The sequence below is a fragment of the Besnoitia besnoiti genome, chromosome II, assembly GCF_002563875.1.
Source record: "Besnoitia besnoiti strain Bb-Ger1 chromosome II, whole genome shotgun sequence".
Taxonomy (NCBI): Eukaryota; Apicomplexa; class Conoidasida; order Eucoccidiorida; family Sarcocystidae; genus Besnoitia; species Besnoitia besnoiti.
Window position 1 is genome coordinate 2322410 of NC_042357.1, and position 19223 is coordinate 2341632.

General features: G+C 57.1%; 3 protein-coding genes across 3 annotated transcripts; 2 read left to right on the plus strand and 1 right to left on the minus strand.

Moving 5' to 3' along the window:
* Window positions 1-1761: 1761 nt before the first annotated feature.
* Window positions 1762-6459, minus strand: BESB_036830 (putative peptidase M16 family protein; the record flags this gene model as incomplete). The annotated part of the gene is made up of 10 exons (XM_029362269.1): window positions 1762-1848; window positions 2212-2314; window positions 2569-2633; window positions 2811-2852; window positions 3188-3453; window positions 3721-4051; window positions 4379-4559; window positions 4886-4977; window positions 5359-5513; window positions 6228-6459. 10 exons carry the CDS (start codon window positions 6457-6459, stop codon window positions 1762-1764), a joined length of 1554 nt encoding a protein of 517 aa, XP_029221234.1.
* Window positions 6460-7905: 1446 nt separating this feature from the next.
* On the plus strand, window positions 7906-15812 carry BESB_036840 (uncharacterized protein; the record flags this gene model as incomplete). Its single annotated transcript, XM_029362270.1, has 11 exons — window positions 7906-8500; window positions 8758-8844; window positions 9130-9203; window positions 9519-9653; window positions 9978-10177; window positions 10694-10843; window positions 11327-11443; window positions 11641-11730; window positions 12083-12140; window positions 12579-14584; window positions 14978-15812. The coding sequence occupies 11 exons, from the start codon at window positions 7906-7908 to the stop codon at window positions 15810-15812; spliced, it is 4347 nt and encodes a 1448-aa protein (XP_029221235.1).
* A 1390-nt stretch (window positions 15813-17202) lies between these two features.
* Window positions 17203-18288, plus strand: BESB_036850 (HECT-domain (ubiquitin-transferase) domain-containing protein; the record flags this gene model as incomplete). The annotated part of the gene is made up of 1 exon (XM_029362271.1): window positions 17203-18288. The coding sequence occupies one exon, from the start codon at window positions 17203-17205 to the stop codon at window positions 18286-18288; it is 1086 nt and encodes a 361-aa protein (XP_029221236.1).
* Between the last annotated feature and the right edge of the window lie 935 nt (window positions 18289-19223).

Consider the following 19223-nt stretch of genomic DNA (forward strand, 5'->3'; position numbering starts at 1 on the left):
AAGTCCAGGAGACCTCTCACTGAAAGGCAGACACAGCGAGACACGCAGGCTAAAAGAGACGAGAGGACAGAGATCCGCTCGCGCTGCTCCATCTCGTGCTGCATCAGCCTCGTAAAGCTCTCTCTTCGGTCAGCAACTCTCTCTCCATCCTGACAGCTCTTTCGACAGAAGAGAGCCCAGAAAGGCGCCGCCAGCGAACCCACGCGACTGCAAGTCTGGAGTCTCCCGAGGCCGCTGTCGCGCCGCTAACATGTAGGTTTTTAGATCACGCATCGACGTGGTTTCGCAACACTGAGCACAACTGGCAACTGCTTCTCAGCTTCTTATTACAAACGGTGGCGTAGGATACGATATGGAAGGATGTGAGGCCATGCATATGCAGCTGCCTCTAGGAATAGTTCCAGGGCCGCTGGAAAGCGTCGCGGTGACCTCTTCTGCCCTCGCGTCTGCCGTCGCCGCAGGGAACGAGAGAATCCAGTCTGCGCAGGCGTCTACAGAGACGTGGCTGTGCCGCAGTTTCGACTTCACAAACTGTTCTACTTCTGCGAGACTGATTCTCCCTGAGGCGCTCGATATCCACCGCCGCTTCTAGAGGGCGTCGCGGGCGAGCGAGAAGTCTCTGCTCTCAAAAAAGGAACTTTATTTGCGAAGACGCCGCTGCCACAACTTGGCCTACGACTTCGGGCTTAGAGTCGGTAGACTGTTTTGCGGACTCTTTCAAAAAGAACAGTGCAGAGAAAAGCGGCATTTTTTCCTCGCATTGGGACCTTTCGGGCTTTGTCTCCGCATCCGCGGCGAACGACACCGAAGGGCGAACTCCGTCTTCTCGCTGCATGCAACGAGGGATTCTGGAACTCAGCATCCCTTGGTTCCGATGGACTCAAGCACCAGCGTCGCAGCTGATTCGTGTTGCATTTTCAACTCTTTCGCGGTGGAGTGAATACGCGCACTGTGTCTCTGCCTCGTGACGCGAGTCCGTCTGCCGCAGGGGGACTCTCCGCATATTTCTGTCGCTGTCTGCGAGCCTTCAAGCACGAACTCGTGAGCAATGTATGAGAAAGTCAATGCGCATCTCTCGTGCGCATGTTGCCGGTTCTTTTCGAGGTGTAGACCTGCCCCCTCCCCCTCCCCTCCCCCTGGAAAATGATGCTCGCAGGGGGGACTTCTCTCGAAGTTGATTTGTGCAGAATTATTAGCCATTTTAACACGTTTTCCGATATGCAGGACCCCAGCCGCAGGCGACGCCAGAGGCGAGGCAAGCCGGTTCTTCCAGAGGAAATCGAAGCTTGGAAAAAACTCAAACGCTGGACGTCCACTGAGCGGCGCCTGAAGCGTGCGAGACCGGGCTCCAACGCCGAGTGCCGCGACGACCGTGTGCATGCATGCATATCAAAAAAGAGAAGACGAAAAGAAAGAAGTGCACGCGGAATCGAGGCCGCAGCGGCGCGAGGCGATGAACGCCTCACCGAAACTCACGCGCGCCGCGTCGTTCCTGCTGCGACCTCACTTCGCTCCTCGGGCTCGCTCCGCCGCCTACTCTCTCTTCCTCTCGTTTTGCTACAAGGATCTCCTTCATTCTCATTCTTCCTCCCCTCCGTGAGCTTCCCTCTCAGCCTTCTGCACGCGCCCTTCTTCTCCCCCGCCTGCGGGCTGCGTATCCTCTCTCTGCACCAGCCCCCGAGCCACGTGGGAACCTTCGAGTGCGGCGCGGGCTTTGCAGATCTGCTGGCCTCTCCGCGCCGCGCGCGCGAGTTTCCTCGTCTAGTAGCGGAGCCAGAAAGTCGAGCGCCGCACCTGGATCAACTGCGGCATGCCAAAGAGCGGGCCCAGTCCAGCAACAGCGACTTCCTGAGAAAAAACGCAGAAGGCGAAAAAAACATGAGGCACGCGACGCGGAAAGGGACGCGGCAGAAAAAAACCGGATAAAATGGGCTCAGAACAACAACCGAAACGCATTAGAGACGGCTGCCTCACGACGCGCGAGAGGAAAGAAATGACAGCCAGACTTGCCGCGAAGAGAGTGTTGTCTCTTTGTCTCGAAAAAAAAGCGACACATCAGTCTACAGCTCTCAGCGAATCAAAGGGACTTCGATGACGCGCTCTCGCATGAACTGTCTCGCAAACGCTACAGATGCAGAGCTTTTACATCGGGACGGCAGGACCATACGGTGAAAGTTCACTGCCCTAAGCTGAATTAAGTAAAAAACGTACAGCGTCGTGCAGGTACTTCCACGCGACGCGCTTGACTTCCTCGGCGTCGATGACCTCGAGCCTCTTGAGGAACTCGGCGACCGGCATGCGGCGGCCATAAGCCCTGAAGAAAAGAAAAAAAGAATTGCCAAGCCAGAGGAACTGAAGCCAACCGCAAGAGAACGCAAAGAGAGAAAAACCGCCTCAGCCAGCAGGATTCTGCAGCAACACGTGTGCAGGGAGAGCCTTGCCTCCTTGCCTTGAGAGGCGATTGCGGAAAAGGTCTCAGGCCTCAGAGGACGACGCAGACACACCGACGAACGCCGAAGGAAACGCGACGTGCATAAAACGCGCAAATCTCTCCGAAAAAAAACTTACAACATCTGCCGGCCGATGTCTTCCGCGACCGCCGTCGTCGAGTCGAGGTGACCAAGGAGCTGAGTCTGGAACAAAATGCAGGAGACGCAAAAAAAGAAACAATGAAACTGTGCAGCCTCAGACAGGAGACCACAGGTGAACCGCAGGACACCCGCGAAAACATGCAGAAGTTTCCTCGAGTAAACGTCAATTTCGTGTGAATTTCCACTCCGCAAAAATAACTCTTTCAAACCGCGACGCACCTTCAGCTGAGCCTTCGCGCGCTCGACTTCTTCGTCCGTGACCTGGGACACAGCACAGCAAAAACCCGCGAATCGAGCGGAAACAGACACGATGCACAGCTCTCTCGATTGCATCCCGCAACGCAAATGTATATCAGAATAAATTTTGAAATGTATTTCATTTCAAAAGCGCTTCGCACGCACCCCTCCGGGCAACACGCCAGACACGCATGGGCACTCTACACATTCACATCTACAAACACATATAAAGAATATATACATATATACGCGTCCATCTTTATATCCATATATATATATATATATATATATATACATGTATATCTAAGCCTATATGAAGCATGTGCGCAGCTCTGGGTTTCCCTGAGTGCGTGGCTTACGGCGTAGGAGAGGGAGGTGATGCCAAACATTAGTTCCATGACGCAGTGCTCCAACGCCACTTCGTCGCACTGTGCGTAGAAGCCAAAGAGACCTGTGTCGCTGTAGCAGGTGTTGAAGGCGGAAAACATGTCTGCGCAGCCCACCATCATCTTGTTGCACACGTTGCGCACGGTGGTGTTCGCCGAGACCTTGCCCGGGACGATGCCCTCGTCGTGCTTCCTGTAGCTGCCGATGATCGCCTGCATCAGCATGAACGTCACGGCGTCTGCGCAAAGAAAAAGCGCGGAAAACGAAACCCGTGAGCCCGAAAAAGAACGCCAGAAGAGGAAAGAACAAGCATGCCCGACGCGGTCCGACGTAGAGGCGGAGCGCTTTCCGCGCTTTAACACCTCAAAGCCGCAAGACACCTCCTCTTCGCGGCGCGTTTCGCAGAATTATTTAATTACACCCCGCCGTCTGCTCTTCCCAGGCCGGAGTACCTTGTCCGGACTTTTCCCAAAGTTTTCAATTTCCTAATTTTCAGAAAACTTGCCTGGCGACTTCCAGGGCACGCCCTCGAATCCGACGGCGACGTGGGCGATTGGTCCCATGTCGTCGTTTCTGTGGAGGAGCTCGGAGCCGCAGAAGAAGGGCTTCTCCTCGGGAAGGCGGATCTTGCTGCGCTTCGCCTGGGGGACGGCTGCGAAGTGCTTCTCCGCCATGGCAACGAGCTCTTTGTGATCGACGTCACCTGCGGCCGCAATGACCATTCTGTCGCTCGTGTAGTTCCTGCGGATGTAGTCCACGATGTGCTCGCGCGTCATCCGGCGGATGTTTTCCTCAGGCCCCAGAATCGTGTAGCCCAACGGGCTGTCACGGAAGGCCTGCAAACGCCCGAACCGCAAAAAAAAAGTTTAAATACGTACATGTACAATGCTACACAGAATATATGCATATATATACATATATTTGTATGCATACAAATATACAGACACATATACATGGATATACATATAGATGGATTCGTGTATGGATCTGCAGGTTGCGCGAGCCTCCGGAGCCGAGAATTGGCGCCTCACGGTATCGCACACCTGCTGCACAGAGACGGCACAGCGAAGAAATATTGGAAGAAAAGCTGGCGATGCGGAGTCTACAAACATCTGCATCTTTTTAATTGCACCCGAGAGTTGCGGGATTTCCCTGTGGCGCACCGTGGTGTGCAGGCGATCAAAAATGACTTCCTCAGTTTGTTTTTCGACTTCTTCCATCTCGCGCAGAATCACGTGCTTCTCCATCTGGACGGCCTCCTCGGAGATCGTGGAGTTCAACAGAATGTCAGACAGAACGTCCATGCACTGCGGAATGTCCTTCTTGAACGCCTTCGCGTAGTACCTGCGCACATGCAAACGCGCTGCGACCCCCATGACAGAAAAAGAAAAACGCAAACAACCCCGAGAGTCAGTCAGACACACGCACGCCGCGTCCAAGATATCGCAGCACCCGGCTGGCTGTATTTCCTGTCATCGAATAAGCAAACGAACCTGCTCCCTCACAAATGAGAGCATCCGCGAGACTTCCACCTTCGCCTCGCTGCACGCGAGAAGGCACGACTGACACCAGGCGGATACGCGCATATAAGACGGTCCATATATATAGACATATATATGCATGCATGTATATATATGTGTATACAGAGAGCAATGTGTGCGGAGACATACACTGTCTGCTCGCGGGAGGTGTACGCGTTCAGATGCGCGCCCATGTTTTCGATTTCCTGCTCCAACTGAATTCGGGATCTCCTCTTCGTGCCCTGTAGAAGAGAAAAGAAAAAACTCAACAGCCAAATCCAGGTGAAGGTCCAGCTAAACTCCCTCCTCTAGTTTTTTGTCTATCTGACTCTCCACCGAACGTCCGCCGCTGTGAAGGAAGAAAAAGCCGCTGTAGCCTAGCGAGCTCCCTCCGTCTCGGATCTCTCTCTCGTTCGCATTCTTACACACATACACATGAATTTTCCATATATATATATATATATATATATATATATATATGCATAAATATGTATATAACTATATCCAGAAATATATATTTATATATATCGGGGTTTTAGGATGTACATATAAATTTATATTTGCGTTGATTTTTTTCGTCGGGGATTCGGATTTCGAGAAACGCCAGGCTGCTCACGACTTACCTTGAAAGTCATGTGCTCAAGGAAGTGCGCAGCTCCATTCGTCTCCTTAGTGTCGTAGCGGCTGCCGCTGTCAATCCAAACGCCCACAGTCGCCGTCTGATGGAAAGGCAGGCGCTGCGTCGCCACGCGGATGCCGTTGGGCAGAGTCGTCGTGACTGAAAAGGGAAAAAAAAGCGAAAAAAAAAGGAGACGCCGAGAAAGACATCCGCCATCCTCCGCCGTGGTGAGGAAAGATGCGTAGAGAAGACAGAGAAAAGGAAAAAAACCTCTTCCAGGGCTTGCCGTCACGCACATACTGTTTAGAGAAGCGTTCAGACGTGCCTGCTTGCGGACTCGCGAGTGTGACTCTCTCGAAAACAGGTCGCGAAAAAAACGGACAAATTTTCTACTAAGAACTCCTCCGGATGTGCATCGGCGTGGTTGCCAAAACTTCCCGACGCACAGTTCCGCCCCACACAGGAAGATCACCCTATCCCCGCAAAACGAACTCGCGAAGCAGACGAGAGAAAGAGGAGCGCTGCCGAAATAAGCATTCTCACAACCCAAACACGAGACAGGGAAGGCTCCGCGCTTCTCTCTCTTTCTATCCCAGTCGAGAAGCGAGACGTGAAGCAGATCTGGATAGCATGCCCGACTCCTGAGGCCGCGGCGTCTCATTTGAAAGAGTCTCGAGACTTAGAGAGGCCGCCGCTAGCGGAAACCGGCCAGAGAGGCTGTCCGTTTGACGCCTACACCCCAATTCCCTCCCCCTGGTCCGCCCTCCACAGACCCCCATCCGGGGGTCCTCCAGGGCATCGCGTGCAAAAAATCCGGAAAGTGAGAAAAAAGGAGCAGACGTCTACGGAGAGGCGGGGCGGCGCGCAGCTTACTCGTGGGAGCTTGGTTGAAGGCCTCACGGGGAATCGAGACATCTGGGCAGCGAGCGAGCGGGCTGACGTCGCTGGAGCCTGCAGCCGCGAGGGCGCCGGATGAGGTCACAAGACTTCGAGTGCAGAGGAGCTGCGCAGAAGAGAGCGAGGCGCCGACTCTCTTGGAGGCGATCGCCGAGGCGACGCTGTTGCCTGAGCCGGCAGCGACGGCGCGGGAGAGAAGACGCAACATGGCGGCAAGGAAGCAAACAGAACGGGCGAAACGCGCAAAGGCCGAACGCGCGCGAGAGGCGAAGGCGGTGTGTGCGCCGCACGGTAGGGCAGCCGCCCGGGAGGGGGAAAGGCAGGAAAAGCAGAAGAAAAACGAGGCGCAGATGCTGCAGAGAAAGTGGTCGGGAGGCCGAAGCTACGAGAAACAAATTACAGAGTGGGATGCGAACTAGACGGCGGCGGCAGTGGGACAGCCAGCGAAGAGACTGCGAGAAGGAAGAAGACGAAGCGCGGAAACGCAGCTCGTGTACGGAGTAGCGCTGTGCCGAGAGTGCAAGATTAGGAGGCGAGTCCAACGAGAGAAGAAGAAGCTTGAGGAGAACAGGCGAAAAAAGGACGCTCGAGAGGCCCAGTTGTGGCGTCGCTCCAGAGCGGCCGGGCGAAACGATGAGGAGGAGAAAAAACGCAAGAGTCCTCGACGCAGCGAACACAGGGGATCTTCTCTTCCGTCTTCTAGCCCACGAAGAACGAGACAAAAAAGGAACGCTCTTCTCAGAAGCCTCTCGCCGCTGGTCTTTGCACATTGCGCCTCTTTTCGCTCCCTTCCTGTTTTATCTCCTCGCGCGTGACTCTGGGCCTAACCCCCCATCGCGCACGGGTGTACGTACGCGGCAGCGCCGACTGCCCGTTCATAAGGCGACAGACGCGTTTTTCGCAAAAAAAGCTCGACAGCGCGCGAGAGACGAAACCGCTGCGAGAAATGTCGCCCAGAGAAAACGCGCACGCCGGCGAGAAGTTGCACGCGCGCGTTTCCGTTTTTTTCTTGCATCCAAAAAGCCGGCAAGAACTCGAGCTTCCGCCGACTTCTTCTCGCCCTCCTCAACACTTCTGCCGTTCTCCTTCTCCGCAGCGGACTTCCGCACACCTCCGCAAGCAGACAAGACGCGCTGAACTCTTTTCCTTCCTCTCTCTGGAGCGTGCGCTGGGAGTGACCTCAAAGGAGGCTGCAGGCGGCCTGACACTCGCTGAGACGGTTTCGAGCCGCGGCTGAATCCGCTCGCTTCTCTGTCGCCACACGTCTTCGTCCCCTGCGGTTTTTGCGGATTCCCTTTCTCGCGCTCCACGCGCCTGACAAAGGATTTTTGTGGAGATTTGCCGGCATTTTCCTGCGACTTTTCCTCCGTCCGTCGTCCGTGGCGCCCGTGTCTCGCCCGTCGGGTGTGCAACGTCCTGTGACAGAGCCAGCAAGCGGCGGGTCTCGAGGTGCCTGCATTCGAATTCAGCGGCCGCGGAGACCCGGAGGCCAGCGTCGGGGGCTGGCGAGGCAGGAAGCCGAAAAGAGAGAAGCCAGGAGAGGAGAAGGGCGGGGGGAGTCGAAGGAAGACGCTCCCATCTGCCCTCAGCCGTGGCGGATTTTGGCGGCAGCGAAGTGAACTTCGCATGTTGCAGAAGGCAGCAGCAGAACAGGATGCTGACCCAGAGCGAAGATAATGGGGACTCGTGCGAGGGCGTGGAGAGGAGGGGGGAGGCGGGTGAGGCAGGAAATCAGACGCAGGACGGGCAAGAGGCCGCCGGCGACCCCCTGACAAGCTCCTACGCGTCTGCGATCGACATGGCGTCCTTTGTTCTCCCGGCGGCGCATGCAGCATGTGAATCCCAGCGCCCACGCCGGAACCAGGAAGCAGCGCCTCGCGCCGCTTCCGCATCGTCGCGCTCTGCCTCTCCCGCCTCTTCATCGCCTTCTTCTGCCGCTTCCTCCCCCGTTATCTCGCAGAGTCCCTCCTCTTCAACGCATTCAGGCCCTCCAGCCGCGTCGCCTGACTCTTGTTCTCCGTCGGATCCTTCTTCCTTCTCGTCTTCCTCTCCTTCGTCCCCTTCCTTTTCGTCTCCCTTCTCGTCTTTTTCGCTGCCGCCCCAGCCTGGCGGCCGCGAGGCGCGGCGCGTCCAGCCGATGAGTCGCGCCGTGGCGGAAGGCGTCTGCAGCCAACAGGTCGTTCTCGGCATAAAAAGCATCTGCAAAGAGCTCGTTGAAAACGCGATTGACGCAGGCGCGACCGGCATCGGTAGGCTTCTTCCTGCGGGCCTTCTGCTCCATTCTTCCTCCAGAAAAAGGCTTATTTCGACGCGAGTTTCGCCTGCCTCCTCTGCGTCCACTCCTCCACGCTGCGGCCGGAAGACAAGACGGCCGTCGCGAGATTTTCGCGTTCTTTAAGCAACACAAAACAAAAAACGTAACGCGGAACAGGCGGTGCCTTTTACGTTGTATTTGCTTGTCCGCTGAGAGGTGTGTATAGCTGTGTTTGCTTCTTTTCCTCTGCAGAGGTCCGCTTCATCAACGGGGGGCTTGAGAGCATCGAAGTCCGCGACAATGGGTCGGGGATCGCACCGCAGGACTTCCCACTCCTCGGTGAGAAAGAGAAAAAAAATGTAAAAATGAGAGACGGCAAAGCTATAGAAATAGATGTATACATATATGTGTAGATAGACAGATAGGTAGATATAGATGTACAGAGATCTAGAGAGATATCGGATCGCCTTGAGGGGGAAGCCAAAATAGGAACTCTACGTAGGTTTTTTAACTGTGCTCAGATACAGGCGACTAGCTCCGTTTGTTATTGCAAGTATCTGTAGTGTCAGCGCTTAACAAACCTTGAAAGCGTGTGTCGATACGGACTTCACTTTTGCTGTTCAGGCCGCCGCCATGCAACTTCGAAAATTGACAAATTCGAGGATCTCTACAATTCGCTTGACACCATGGGATTTCGAGTAGGCGCGGCAAAACTCCAATAAGCGCAGCGAACGCGCGAGTGTAACTAGGCACGCCGCTTCCCGTGCTTCTTGTCCAGACTGGCGATCTGTACGTGTAACCGGGTGCGCGTAGAAGTGATGCTCTAGCTAGCGATCTCTCAGGCCGTAAAATGTGCCAGAATACGTGCGCACCGCATGCATGCCTATGCCGGAATACACACATTTACAACTCTACATGGATCTGTTCATTCGTGCCGCATCTGTATGCGTTGGGAAGGAACGCGTCTCATTTCACTTCTCCTCGGCTTCGTGTTTCGTTTTCTTCCTCGTCAGGGCGAAGCGCTTGCCTCGCTTTGCGCGCTGAGTGACGTTACGATCTTAACTCGAACTGCAGCCGACGCCTTCGCCTCGCGTCTCTTCTTTGATCACCACGGCAACATCGTCCAGACCGAGCCCGCCGCGAGGGAGGTGCGCAAGACGCGACAAACAAGCATTCTCCTGTTTGCGTCTCTCGCTCACGATGCCTCTCTTCTCTGCCTTTCATCTCTCTCAAAATTTGTGCGTCTCTCTCTGCATCGGTGCGACTCGTGTGCTTGTCTGTGTATCTACCTCCTCTATTCATCTGTCACTCTCTCTATGTGTATATGCTAGCATATATAGGTAATCGTAAATATATCTATATAGATAGATACGTATAGGCATTCAGATAGATATGTGGGTGCCTCAGAATGTGTGAAAGGCGTTCTATTCTATGTTTTTTTTCAGCATATGTTTGTTTTTTTTTCTTGTCAGGTGGGCACGACGGTGACGGTGACGAATTTGTTTGCGTCGCTGCCTCTACGGCGGCGGGCGCTTCAGCAACAGCGCCAGAAGCACTTCCAAGAAGCGCTCGCGTTCCTGCAGAAATTCGCCCTCCTGCATGCGTCCGACTGCCGCGTCCTCCTCACCGACTTCCAGTCCTCGGCGGCCGGCGGCGGCGAGGCTTCGCAGAGGTGCGCGCACGAACTGCGGCTATTTCCTCCTCTTTCGCGAGATAGCAACGTCTGTTGGGGAACGTGTTTCAGAAGTCGGATGCTAAAACCTCGAGACGCCTCGTCGCCCTGCTGCGTCGCAGGCCCCCGCTTCCGCTGCCGGCATTCCACGCGCAAGCGAGGTATACATAGACCCGTTTACATATATACACATACGTGAATATATATACATATATAATTGTGGTACGTGTCTGTAGGGTGAAAATGGGACAGACAAGCAGAGTAGTACGTTGCAGACTTGTGTTCAATCGCGAAGTCTCGTGTGTCTTCCTGGTGAAACGATGGAGGACAGGAAAGGCTTCGAGGCCGTGTCGCAGACTCTTGCGCGAACCGCCTAGCTGCGGTGCAGCTTCTCGCGACAGTCTGAGTGCATGCGGCAACGACAGCGTTGGATTGCGACTCCGACGCTGTCTGCGCACGCTGCGGGTTCACCCGTTTTCCCTCGGGGATTAATTCTGACTTTTCAATCTTTTTCAGACGGAAGGGCGGGAACACGGTCACGCTTCTCAACACGCGCGGCACCGCTGCGCAGCTGATGGACGCAGCCGTGAGCGTCTATGGAGCACGGCAGATGCAGCAGTGCGCAGAGGTTAACTTGCGCGGCTCTGACCCCAAGCGAGCGTGGAGGTAAAAAAGCGCGCGAAAGTCGAGCTCGCGCGCCTCTCAGCTACGGCGACTCGACTTCAGAAGGTCCACGCTGCAGCGGGTTCTGTACCTACCTTGCATGCCTTTGGATTTGCTCAACTTTAAAGAGCTTGCAGGCACATAAGTAACTGGAGAACTGTAGATACGTTGCGTGAAGAGTACAAGGATAGCTCTCCCAAATACGTGGCGGATTTGTCTATTTGTTAAGATGAAAATTCCACCACCGAATGCATTATCATCAATGCAAAGAGAGAGAGCGGGGGGAAGGCAAAGTTTCAGATGTCCAGGGCTCTGGGGCCAGAGGAAATTTAGAGCTGCGCAGAAAAACGGCGAGCGAAGACGTCGCGGAAACGACGAAGATCGGGAGCTTGAGTCGGGGTTTGCGAGCTCGGATTCCCCTCCCTGACGTCGAACTCCTCCTCTTGCTTGGACGCGCGCTGGAAGGCTGTTTCTGTTTTTTCTCAGCGCGAACGTCTTGCTCTCGCGTCCGCCGCTGGGCATTCGAACATCTGCGCTTCAGCTCTTCTTCGTGAACAAGCGGGTCGTGGACTTTCCGCCTCTTTTGCAGAAACTTATCAACAAGTAAGGCGCCCGCGCGATGTCGTTGAGGCAGTCATGTTTTGCCTTTTTCTTCTAGCACGTCGGTTTCTGTTTGTCGCCCGGCGCCGCCCGACTCTCGCCACACAGATCGCCGCGCAGACGGCGAGGCAACCCGTGAAGCGCTCGAGAGGGAGATGCGAGCGAGTGGAGGCCTGCGCTTTTGTGATTCTTCGGCGCAGGAAGTATCGCGAGGTCTGCAGCCGATCCTACTTCCCCATCGTGATTGCATTCGTCAACGTCGCGCCGCATCTCTTGGAAGTCAACCTGAGGTTAGAAAAACGAAGATGTCTATCCATGCCGCATCAATCTGGACTGACACAGACACGTATAACTGCATAAATATAAGACGCGGTTCACCTCCGTATGTGTGTATACAGTGTCTACACATGTGTATGTATAAAATATATGCGAATATATGAATGTATGTGTGGATGTTTATATATGCAGTGACCCGTGCATGCTGTGGGAAGACGGCGGCAAGCTTCTTAAGGATAATAGAGAAGGCATGAGAACTCGCCGTTTCCGAAACTTAGGAGGCAGATCGCAGCACGCCTCGCACGGGGTGCCTCTGTGTCCGATTGAGTCAGCGTTTTCCGCGATTTTTGCGTTTCGTGCGCGCAGGAAGGACAAACAGGAAGTCCTTCTTGCCGTAGAGAAGGAGATCACCGAGGCGATATTGGTGAGATGCGCACCCTCCAAATGCTGCACCGTCAGCTTTCTTCGCCCCGGCTCCTTGCACCTTTGCGGCCTCGCCTCAATGGGTTTGTTTAGTCACGTCCGTAGCCCATTCTTTCTCGCGTCTCTTTTTCTTCGTCACATCGTGAACTGCGGAAAGATTTCTTCGGTCGCTGCAGGGCCTTCTTCGCGAGCTGCTGGGGTGGGGGTGTCGGCCGTTCGCTTTCGTGCGTTTCGGATTAGACTGTCGCTACGCGCGCGCTTAAGTTCTACAAAGTGTAGCTACAAAAGGTGAACGGCTCTGTGAAAATTTCGCCTAACAAGGCTTTAGATTCGTCCGCTGAGGCTGTGCGTGGAGTTTGCGCTGGGGTGTGCCCGCTGTCTGGAGTGTAAAGCGCGTTTTGTTTCGCTTTCTCGTTCTGTCGCGCTGTCTCTCCTTCAGGCGTCGATAACGGACTCAGTTGCCCCCGTGGTCGCCTCCTTCCAGACGCTCGCGTCGTTGCAGGCGTCACCGCAGTCCGCCGCTGCGCTGCAGCCCTGCCGCCCTTCACCGGGCTCGCCCTTCGGCTCTGCGTCCCCCCCGGACACTTCGTCGTCGCCCTCTGAACCGCTAGAGGCCGCGCAAAAAGGAGCGAAACACGAAGGCGAAGGCGCTGGCGAAGCGGCTTCGAGGCCACCTCTGGGCGAGGCGCAGGCGAGAGAGCGATGCAGATCTCACGACGAAGACGAGACGACCCCGAGAGACGCCGTAGACGGCAGCAGCGCGACCCGAGAGGAGACCGACGGCGCGACGAAGGACGACGCATCCGAGTCTTCTCGCAGCCGCTACGCCGTGTTTAGTGAAGACGATTCCTTCTCTTTATTTTCCTCGCCTGCGTTTCTGTCCGGCTTCGCAGACAGATCCGCTGCGTCGTCTGCGGCGGAGCTTTTCTCGCGAGGCGAGAAGGAAGCCTCGAGGGCGCGCGAAAGCGAAGGCACCGCGGCCCCGCGCACGCGACTGCGCAGAGACGTTTCGCCGCACCCTGCGGACGACGACCCAGCCGGCGAGGCGTCGTGCTCTAGAGCGAACCTAGAGTTCGAGACGCGTGGCGGCTGCTCTGCTGGCGCGTCTGCCTCTCCGTCCGCGGCCGCGGAGGCCGCTTCCTCCTCGCTCTCCGCTTCGTCGTGTGGCACGTGTGCAGATGGCGCACAGGCCTCGACATTCTTCGCGGAGCCCCCGTCGCCGCGTGATGCCGAGGCCGGCGACCGCTTCGCTTCGCCTCCGGCTAGCAAACGGTTTCGCGCTAGAGAAGAAGAGGAAGCAAAGGGGACAGAAGAGGCGCGAGAAGAAGACGTAGAAGATGCAGTTGCGGGGGAAGAACAAAACGCGGAGGAAGAAGAAGAGGGGATTGAGCGGGAAGAAGCGTTGCGGCGGAAGCGGAGAAAGAAGGATAAGGACAAGAAGAAGCGCAGGCGAGAGAGACGCAGCACGCAAGCGCCAGGCGTCAGCGAGAGCAAGCTGCTCAAGGAGACAGTCGCGGCAGTTGTCGCAGAGTGTCAGTTGTCTGAGGCGGATCTTGCATGCGTATACGGCGAAGACGCGGAGCCCAGCGAGGCGGCGGAAGGAGACACCGCCGCGGGCGCTGCGCCAGCCTCCTCTTCTTTCCAGTTCGCCTCCTGCCCTGCGGCGTTTTCCTTCGCGTCAGCCTCGGATGCCCGCGTCCTCGGCGCCTTCGACCCCAGCACTAGCAGCTTCTTCTTCAACAAAGCCGCCTTCGCCGAGATGAAAATAATCGGGCAGTTCAACTGCGGATTCATCCTCGGCTGCCTCGTCTCCCGCGTCGGGAAACCGGAAGCGCCATCATCTGCAACGTCGTCTCCTGCAGGTGGCGAAGTCCGCTCGCTGTTCATCGTCGATCAGCACGCGAGCGATGAGAAGAAGCGCTTCGAGGATTTGAACGCGGCCTTCAAACCAGCCACGCAGCCGCTGCTGCGCCCGCTTCGCCTGCAGCTCCCCCTCGACATGGAGCGCGCCATCCTCGAGTTCGAGGAACATATTCGCCTCAACGGATTTCGCGTCAAAGTCGAGAACCAGCGCCGCGAGGGCGGGGAGACTGGCGAGGGCGACGCGTCTGAGTGCACCTTTTCGCTCACGGGGTTGCCTGTAGTGGAGGGCACGCAGCTGAAGGAGGAGGACTTTGTGGAGTTTTTGGCCTCGCTTTTGCACGACGAAGAGGGCAGCGCCGCCGCCGCGCGTTGGAGCGGGCGGACGCAGCGAGAGACAGGCGAGAAGAACACGAAAAAAAGGGAGAAGAACAGCGAAGAGGGCTCGAAGGAGGGCGACGGCGAAGACGGCGAAAGCTGCGAAGATGAAGAAGAGACCGTAGGGCGAAAGAAAGCGACGCGCGCGTTTCACCATCGAATCCTCCAGTGCAGGCCCAAGAAAGTCTGGGATATTCTGGCGAGCAGGTGTGGTTCTGATTTCTTTTCCGTCGACATGTCACGCTGTCAGCGCGCAGAGCGTTCGAGTCTTTCTTAAGGAACTGTATGTTCAGACACCGAGTGGCGGTTCCATTTATGTTTCATTTTCTCTTCGTCGCGCGGCTTCGTGAGCGGCCCCTCGAGCAGCGGGCGCCCGCCCTTCAACGTTCAGACTCTCTTGGCTCCCTCGGCTTTCTGTTTCCTCTCCGTATTCTCTGCGCTGTTGCGAAGTGCAACTCGCGCCTGCGCATCATCGCCGTGAGCTTCCTTCGTTCGCGAGTCACCTAAGTCCTCTTGCGTTTTTTTCGCCGCCATCATGTTGAGGGCAGAAATATTACGTGTATCGCGGTGTCCAGCGTGTCTGTGAATAACCAACATCAGCTTCTCTGTGGGCTGGGACTGCGTGTTTCGTTCCTTCACCTTCTCCGCGGCACCCTCGTTTTGTCTGCTGGGCTCGCGTCCGCTCAGGGCCTGCAGGTCGGCGATCATGATTGGCGACGCGCTGAACGTGAGCCAGATGCAGCAGATCCTGCGGAACCTCGCAAAGCTCCATCTCCCTTTCAACTGCCCGCACGGACGTCCCACCGTGCGTCACCTCTTCGATCTGCATCTACCCGCCCCCTACGCAGACGATGCAGCAGACCATGCAGGCAGAGAAGCAGATGACGCAGGCAAGGAGGCAGACGCGCGTGAAGAAGCCGACGCGCGGGGCGCTGCGAGTCTCATGGGGCTTGAAGGCGATTTGAGAGCTCCGGGAAAGGCCAGCAGAGCAGCCGAAGACGCGGGTAACGCGCCGGTCTCGGGCGAGCTCGAGACGGGTCGCCAGCAGGCCGAAGAGGAGACAGAGGCGCCACACCACGGAGGGCGACAGTCCACCCCAGAGAAAGAAGACAGCAGCGACAGCGCCCGCGCCGAGCGCCGCCTCGAGAGGAGCGAGGGCGGACATCCGGCAGGCGACCGACCAGATGAAGGACGCCAAGTCGAAGGAAACATGCACGCGGAAGGCGCTCTCTTCGGCACCGATGAAGAGAATCTCTTTGCCGAAGAAGAGTCAGTCGACAGAGGAGAAGACAAGCGCGCACGAGAAGAAGATCGAGATGAAACGCGGCGAGACGCGAGCTTCGCGGTGCGCGAGTGGAGAGAAGAAGAGACGCAACACCGAACGACAGGCTCACAAACCACGGACCTGAACCTCTACGAGCTCTGCTTCGACTAAAGCCCCTGCAAGCCAACAGATCTGCATGCATAGTATAAATATATAAATATATATTTTTGTATATATAAGCATGGGCGTGAGTCTACAGGTGTGCGTGTCTGTCTTCGTGTAAACACAAAAACAACATGTGCGTGTGCGCCTGCGTGCGTATGACGGCGGCGACCCATTCACACATGCATATATATATCTAATTTTCGTGGGTGTTTTTTTGGTTTTTGAGTTCGCCGACGCTCTTGGCTGACTTCCACCGCGCGACGGACCGCCGCGAGTAACAGAATTTGGACCCAGGAAAAAACTTTAAACTGCGGCTCACTGGCGCGCGAGGCGTTTGGCAGCGCGCCCACCCCAACTTATCATGCCGCATCCATGTCGGCGGAGTCTCTCTCCCGCAGCGCCAATCGGGAGAGACAAACGCACAGCTCAACCCACAGGCTAGGACTCGCGAGCGGCAGGCCGCAGAGCGAGTCCAGCAGACCTTACGCCGCGCGAAAGAGCTCGGCGAGTGCCCAGAAACACAGAGAGACCAAAATGGCCGCTCAACGGCGGTTGGAAGCACGATTCATGGAGCAGTCTCTCCATTCCTGTTCGTTTGGCATCGACTGTGCACGTTTTCGCCTTTTTTCTCGTGTCGCATTGGCTGCCCGCCGCAACTGGCTATGTCTCTCTCTCTCTGTCGAAGTCGCTTCGTCGCGGATTCGCCTTCCTCTCGTGCTGCCTCACGCCCTCACCGCATTCTCAGGATTTGATCTTGTTTACGGATTCAGCAATGTAAAGGGGCTCACGGTCCAGCCGTCGGGCGACCTCGATCTTCACATTCAGAGACCACGATGTGTGAAAAAAGATTTAGATGCACGACGTGTGGAGAAGCAGACCCGCTTTCGCCGCTGCGTGCGCCTGGGCGTCAGTATAGATTGCAGCAGAGGCGCTTGAGGAAGCCTTCTTTGTGCAGGTTGAAGCGGACGTGCCCGCCAGCCGTGAGGCAGACCTCCATAGCGAGTCGCTTCGAGTCAAGCAACGCGTTGTACATGCCCTGAAAAAAAGGCGAAAGACGCAGGCAAAGGCAGCGAGACCCATCAGAAGAAGTTCCTGAATTCGGTTTTCCGTCACTGGAGGCAGCGCGCCGTTTCGTGAGCGAAACGCGCGCCGAGTTTGAGGCTGAAGGAGCCGCGGAACCCCGGTGAGGGCTGCAGAAGAAGCAGATGCATGCGGAAGAGGATATCGCGACACAAGTGACACAGCGCAGCGGGCGAAGCGCCGAGTCTCCTCAGAGAGGCGCGTGAGGCGAGGCCGCCTGAGGAGGCCTCGCCTCACGCGCCTCTCACTGGTGTGTCACCGCGAAAGCGGCGCTTCAGTCTTTCAAACGCAAGGAGATCCTACCTGAACGTGCGGCATGACAATCCGCAGGCGGCGCGCGCGGCCTGCGTCGTCTCGTCTGGAGAACAAGGCAGAGAAGAAGCCGCCCTTGGCTAGCGTTTCCGCGTCGTCTGGGTCGCTGTCGCGCGCCGGTGACCCTCTGATCCAAAGGACAGACGGCCAAGCGAGGCGCCGCGCGCGGGAAGGCGCCGCGAGGCGGAGCGGCGACACGGATGCAGACTCGAGCCGCCACACCGGGAACGTGTCTGTGACGTCCATGAGGCCTACGAGAGTCCCTCGCGGGCGTCGGCTGCTCCCTGAGAGGCCGCTGCGTCTCGCGCGCCCAGCTTGCGGCTGCTGCGTCTCTCCTGCCTCCGGCGCGAGGGCGGGCTCCGCAGCGAGGGCGGGCTCCGCAGCGACGTCGCGCGTCTCAGACCGACAAGCTGTGCGCGCCTCGCCGTCGTCGAGGCTCGCCGGCTCCCGCCACTCCAGCACGGAGGCGGCGACCTCCGCGTCCTCGCCGGGAACTTCCCTCGCGCCTGAGAAGAAACTGCCGCGCCCCAAGAACGCCGGCGGTCGACGCGGAGGCGCACGCGCCCGCAGAGAGAGAGAGAGCGGAGACGCGGCGGACGAAGCAGCGGCGGACAGGGCAGCTGCGAATGCGCGCGGAGGCGACTGGAGTGGGGAGAGAGAAGACAGCGTCGCGCGCGAGGCGTTTTCTCGCGAATCCGCGACGGCAGAGAGAGTCCGCGGAGGCGGAGACAGAGGCGGCGTCGAGCAGGGCAAGCGCTCAGCTGTCGCGGAAAAGAAGAAGGCAAGCGCGGAGAGCGCAAGCGATGCACAAGGGGAAAAAAAGGCCGCGCCGCGGAGGCGTGGCGGGGCGACGTGCAGACGAGGACTCTTTTTCCTCTTCATCGCGGAGGCAGCTGGCGCAGGCGCGGCGGTCGCCTCAGGCCCGCGCGAAGAAGGCGTTGAAGAGGAGTCGGCGAAGAGCGCGGAGGGAGAGACGAGCCAGGGAGGGAACGGAGACACGCTCCACACCGCGGGCGAAGAAGGAAAGCTATTTCTCCGCGTACAAACGCGAGAGGAGCGACTGGTGAGAATCGCTTGTCGTGTGCTGTGAAGACACGGCGTTCGAACTCCCGCGGGCCTGTCTGGAACGGACGCTCAAGAAGCACGCCGCGCACGCAGACACTTGAAGCAACCCGCGCGTCAACAGAGGCTCAGAGGCAGAGGGAGATGCTCTCTCTGTCTGTAAGGGCTGAAAAGCGCTGCAGAGAGGTCTACAGCACGCGAGAACTGAGTCGGCGCGGCAGCCAGCGCAGAACAGACCTGCGACTCCCTCAGAGTGAGACACACGGACAGCCAACTGACGCACTCCGTGCCCTGTCTTTCACTGAGGATAAAGCCGAGAAAAGTGCAGAAAAGAGAATCCCTTGGCGCCAAATGCATCAAAAATCTTGGCGGCGGCCTTGGGCTGTCGCTCGCCGCCAGACTTCGTCCGCTGTCTCTGTCGCGCACCTGCTTTGCGCATGCTCTCTCTCACGCATGCACACTGCCAAAGATTGAGGAGCGAGAGCCACAAACTTGCTCTTTTTCACTGTTTCCCGTTAATTGGCTTCTTTCCCTGTCAGCCACGCTCCGGAGGAGGCGGGAGTTTGTCTCCTTGTGTGCCAGGGCCGCATCGGCGAGGGCGCTTGGCCCGAGGTCGTTCCTGCACAGGAACGAAAGACCTGAGAGCTAGAGAGAGAGCAAACGAAGAGAGAGCTAGAGAGAAAGAGAGGGAGCAAGCGACCGGAAGAAGGGCATGTTTTCCAGCTCTACATGCGTCTCCTTGACACGATGGCGTCGCTGCGCTTCTCTCCTCTCTCCTCCTTTTCTCTCTTTTCTTCTCGCTTCTCTCCTCCCTCTTCTTCTCGCTTCTCGTGTTCTCTCGCCTCTCCGTCTTCCGATTCATCCCCTCCCTCCGCTTCTTCTTCTTTCTATGCTCCTTTATCTCCCAGCTCCGCGCCGGCCTTAGCAGCAGGAAGACGAGGCTCTTCAGCGTTTTTCTACTCT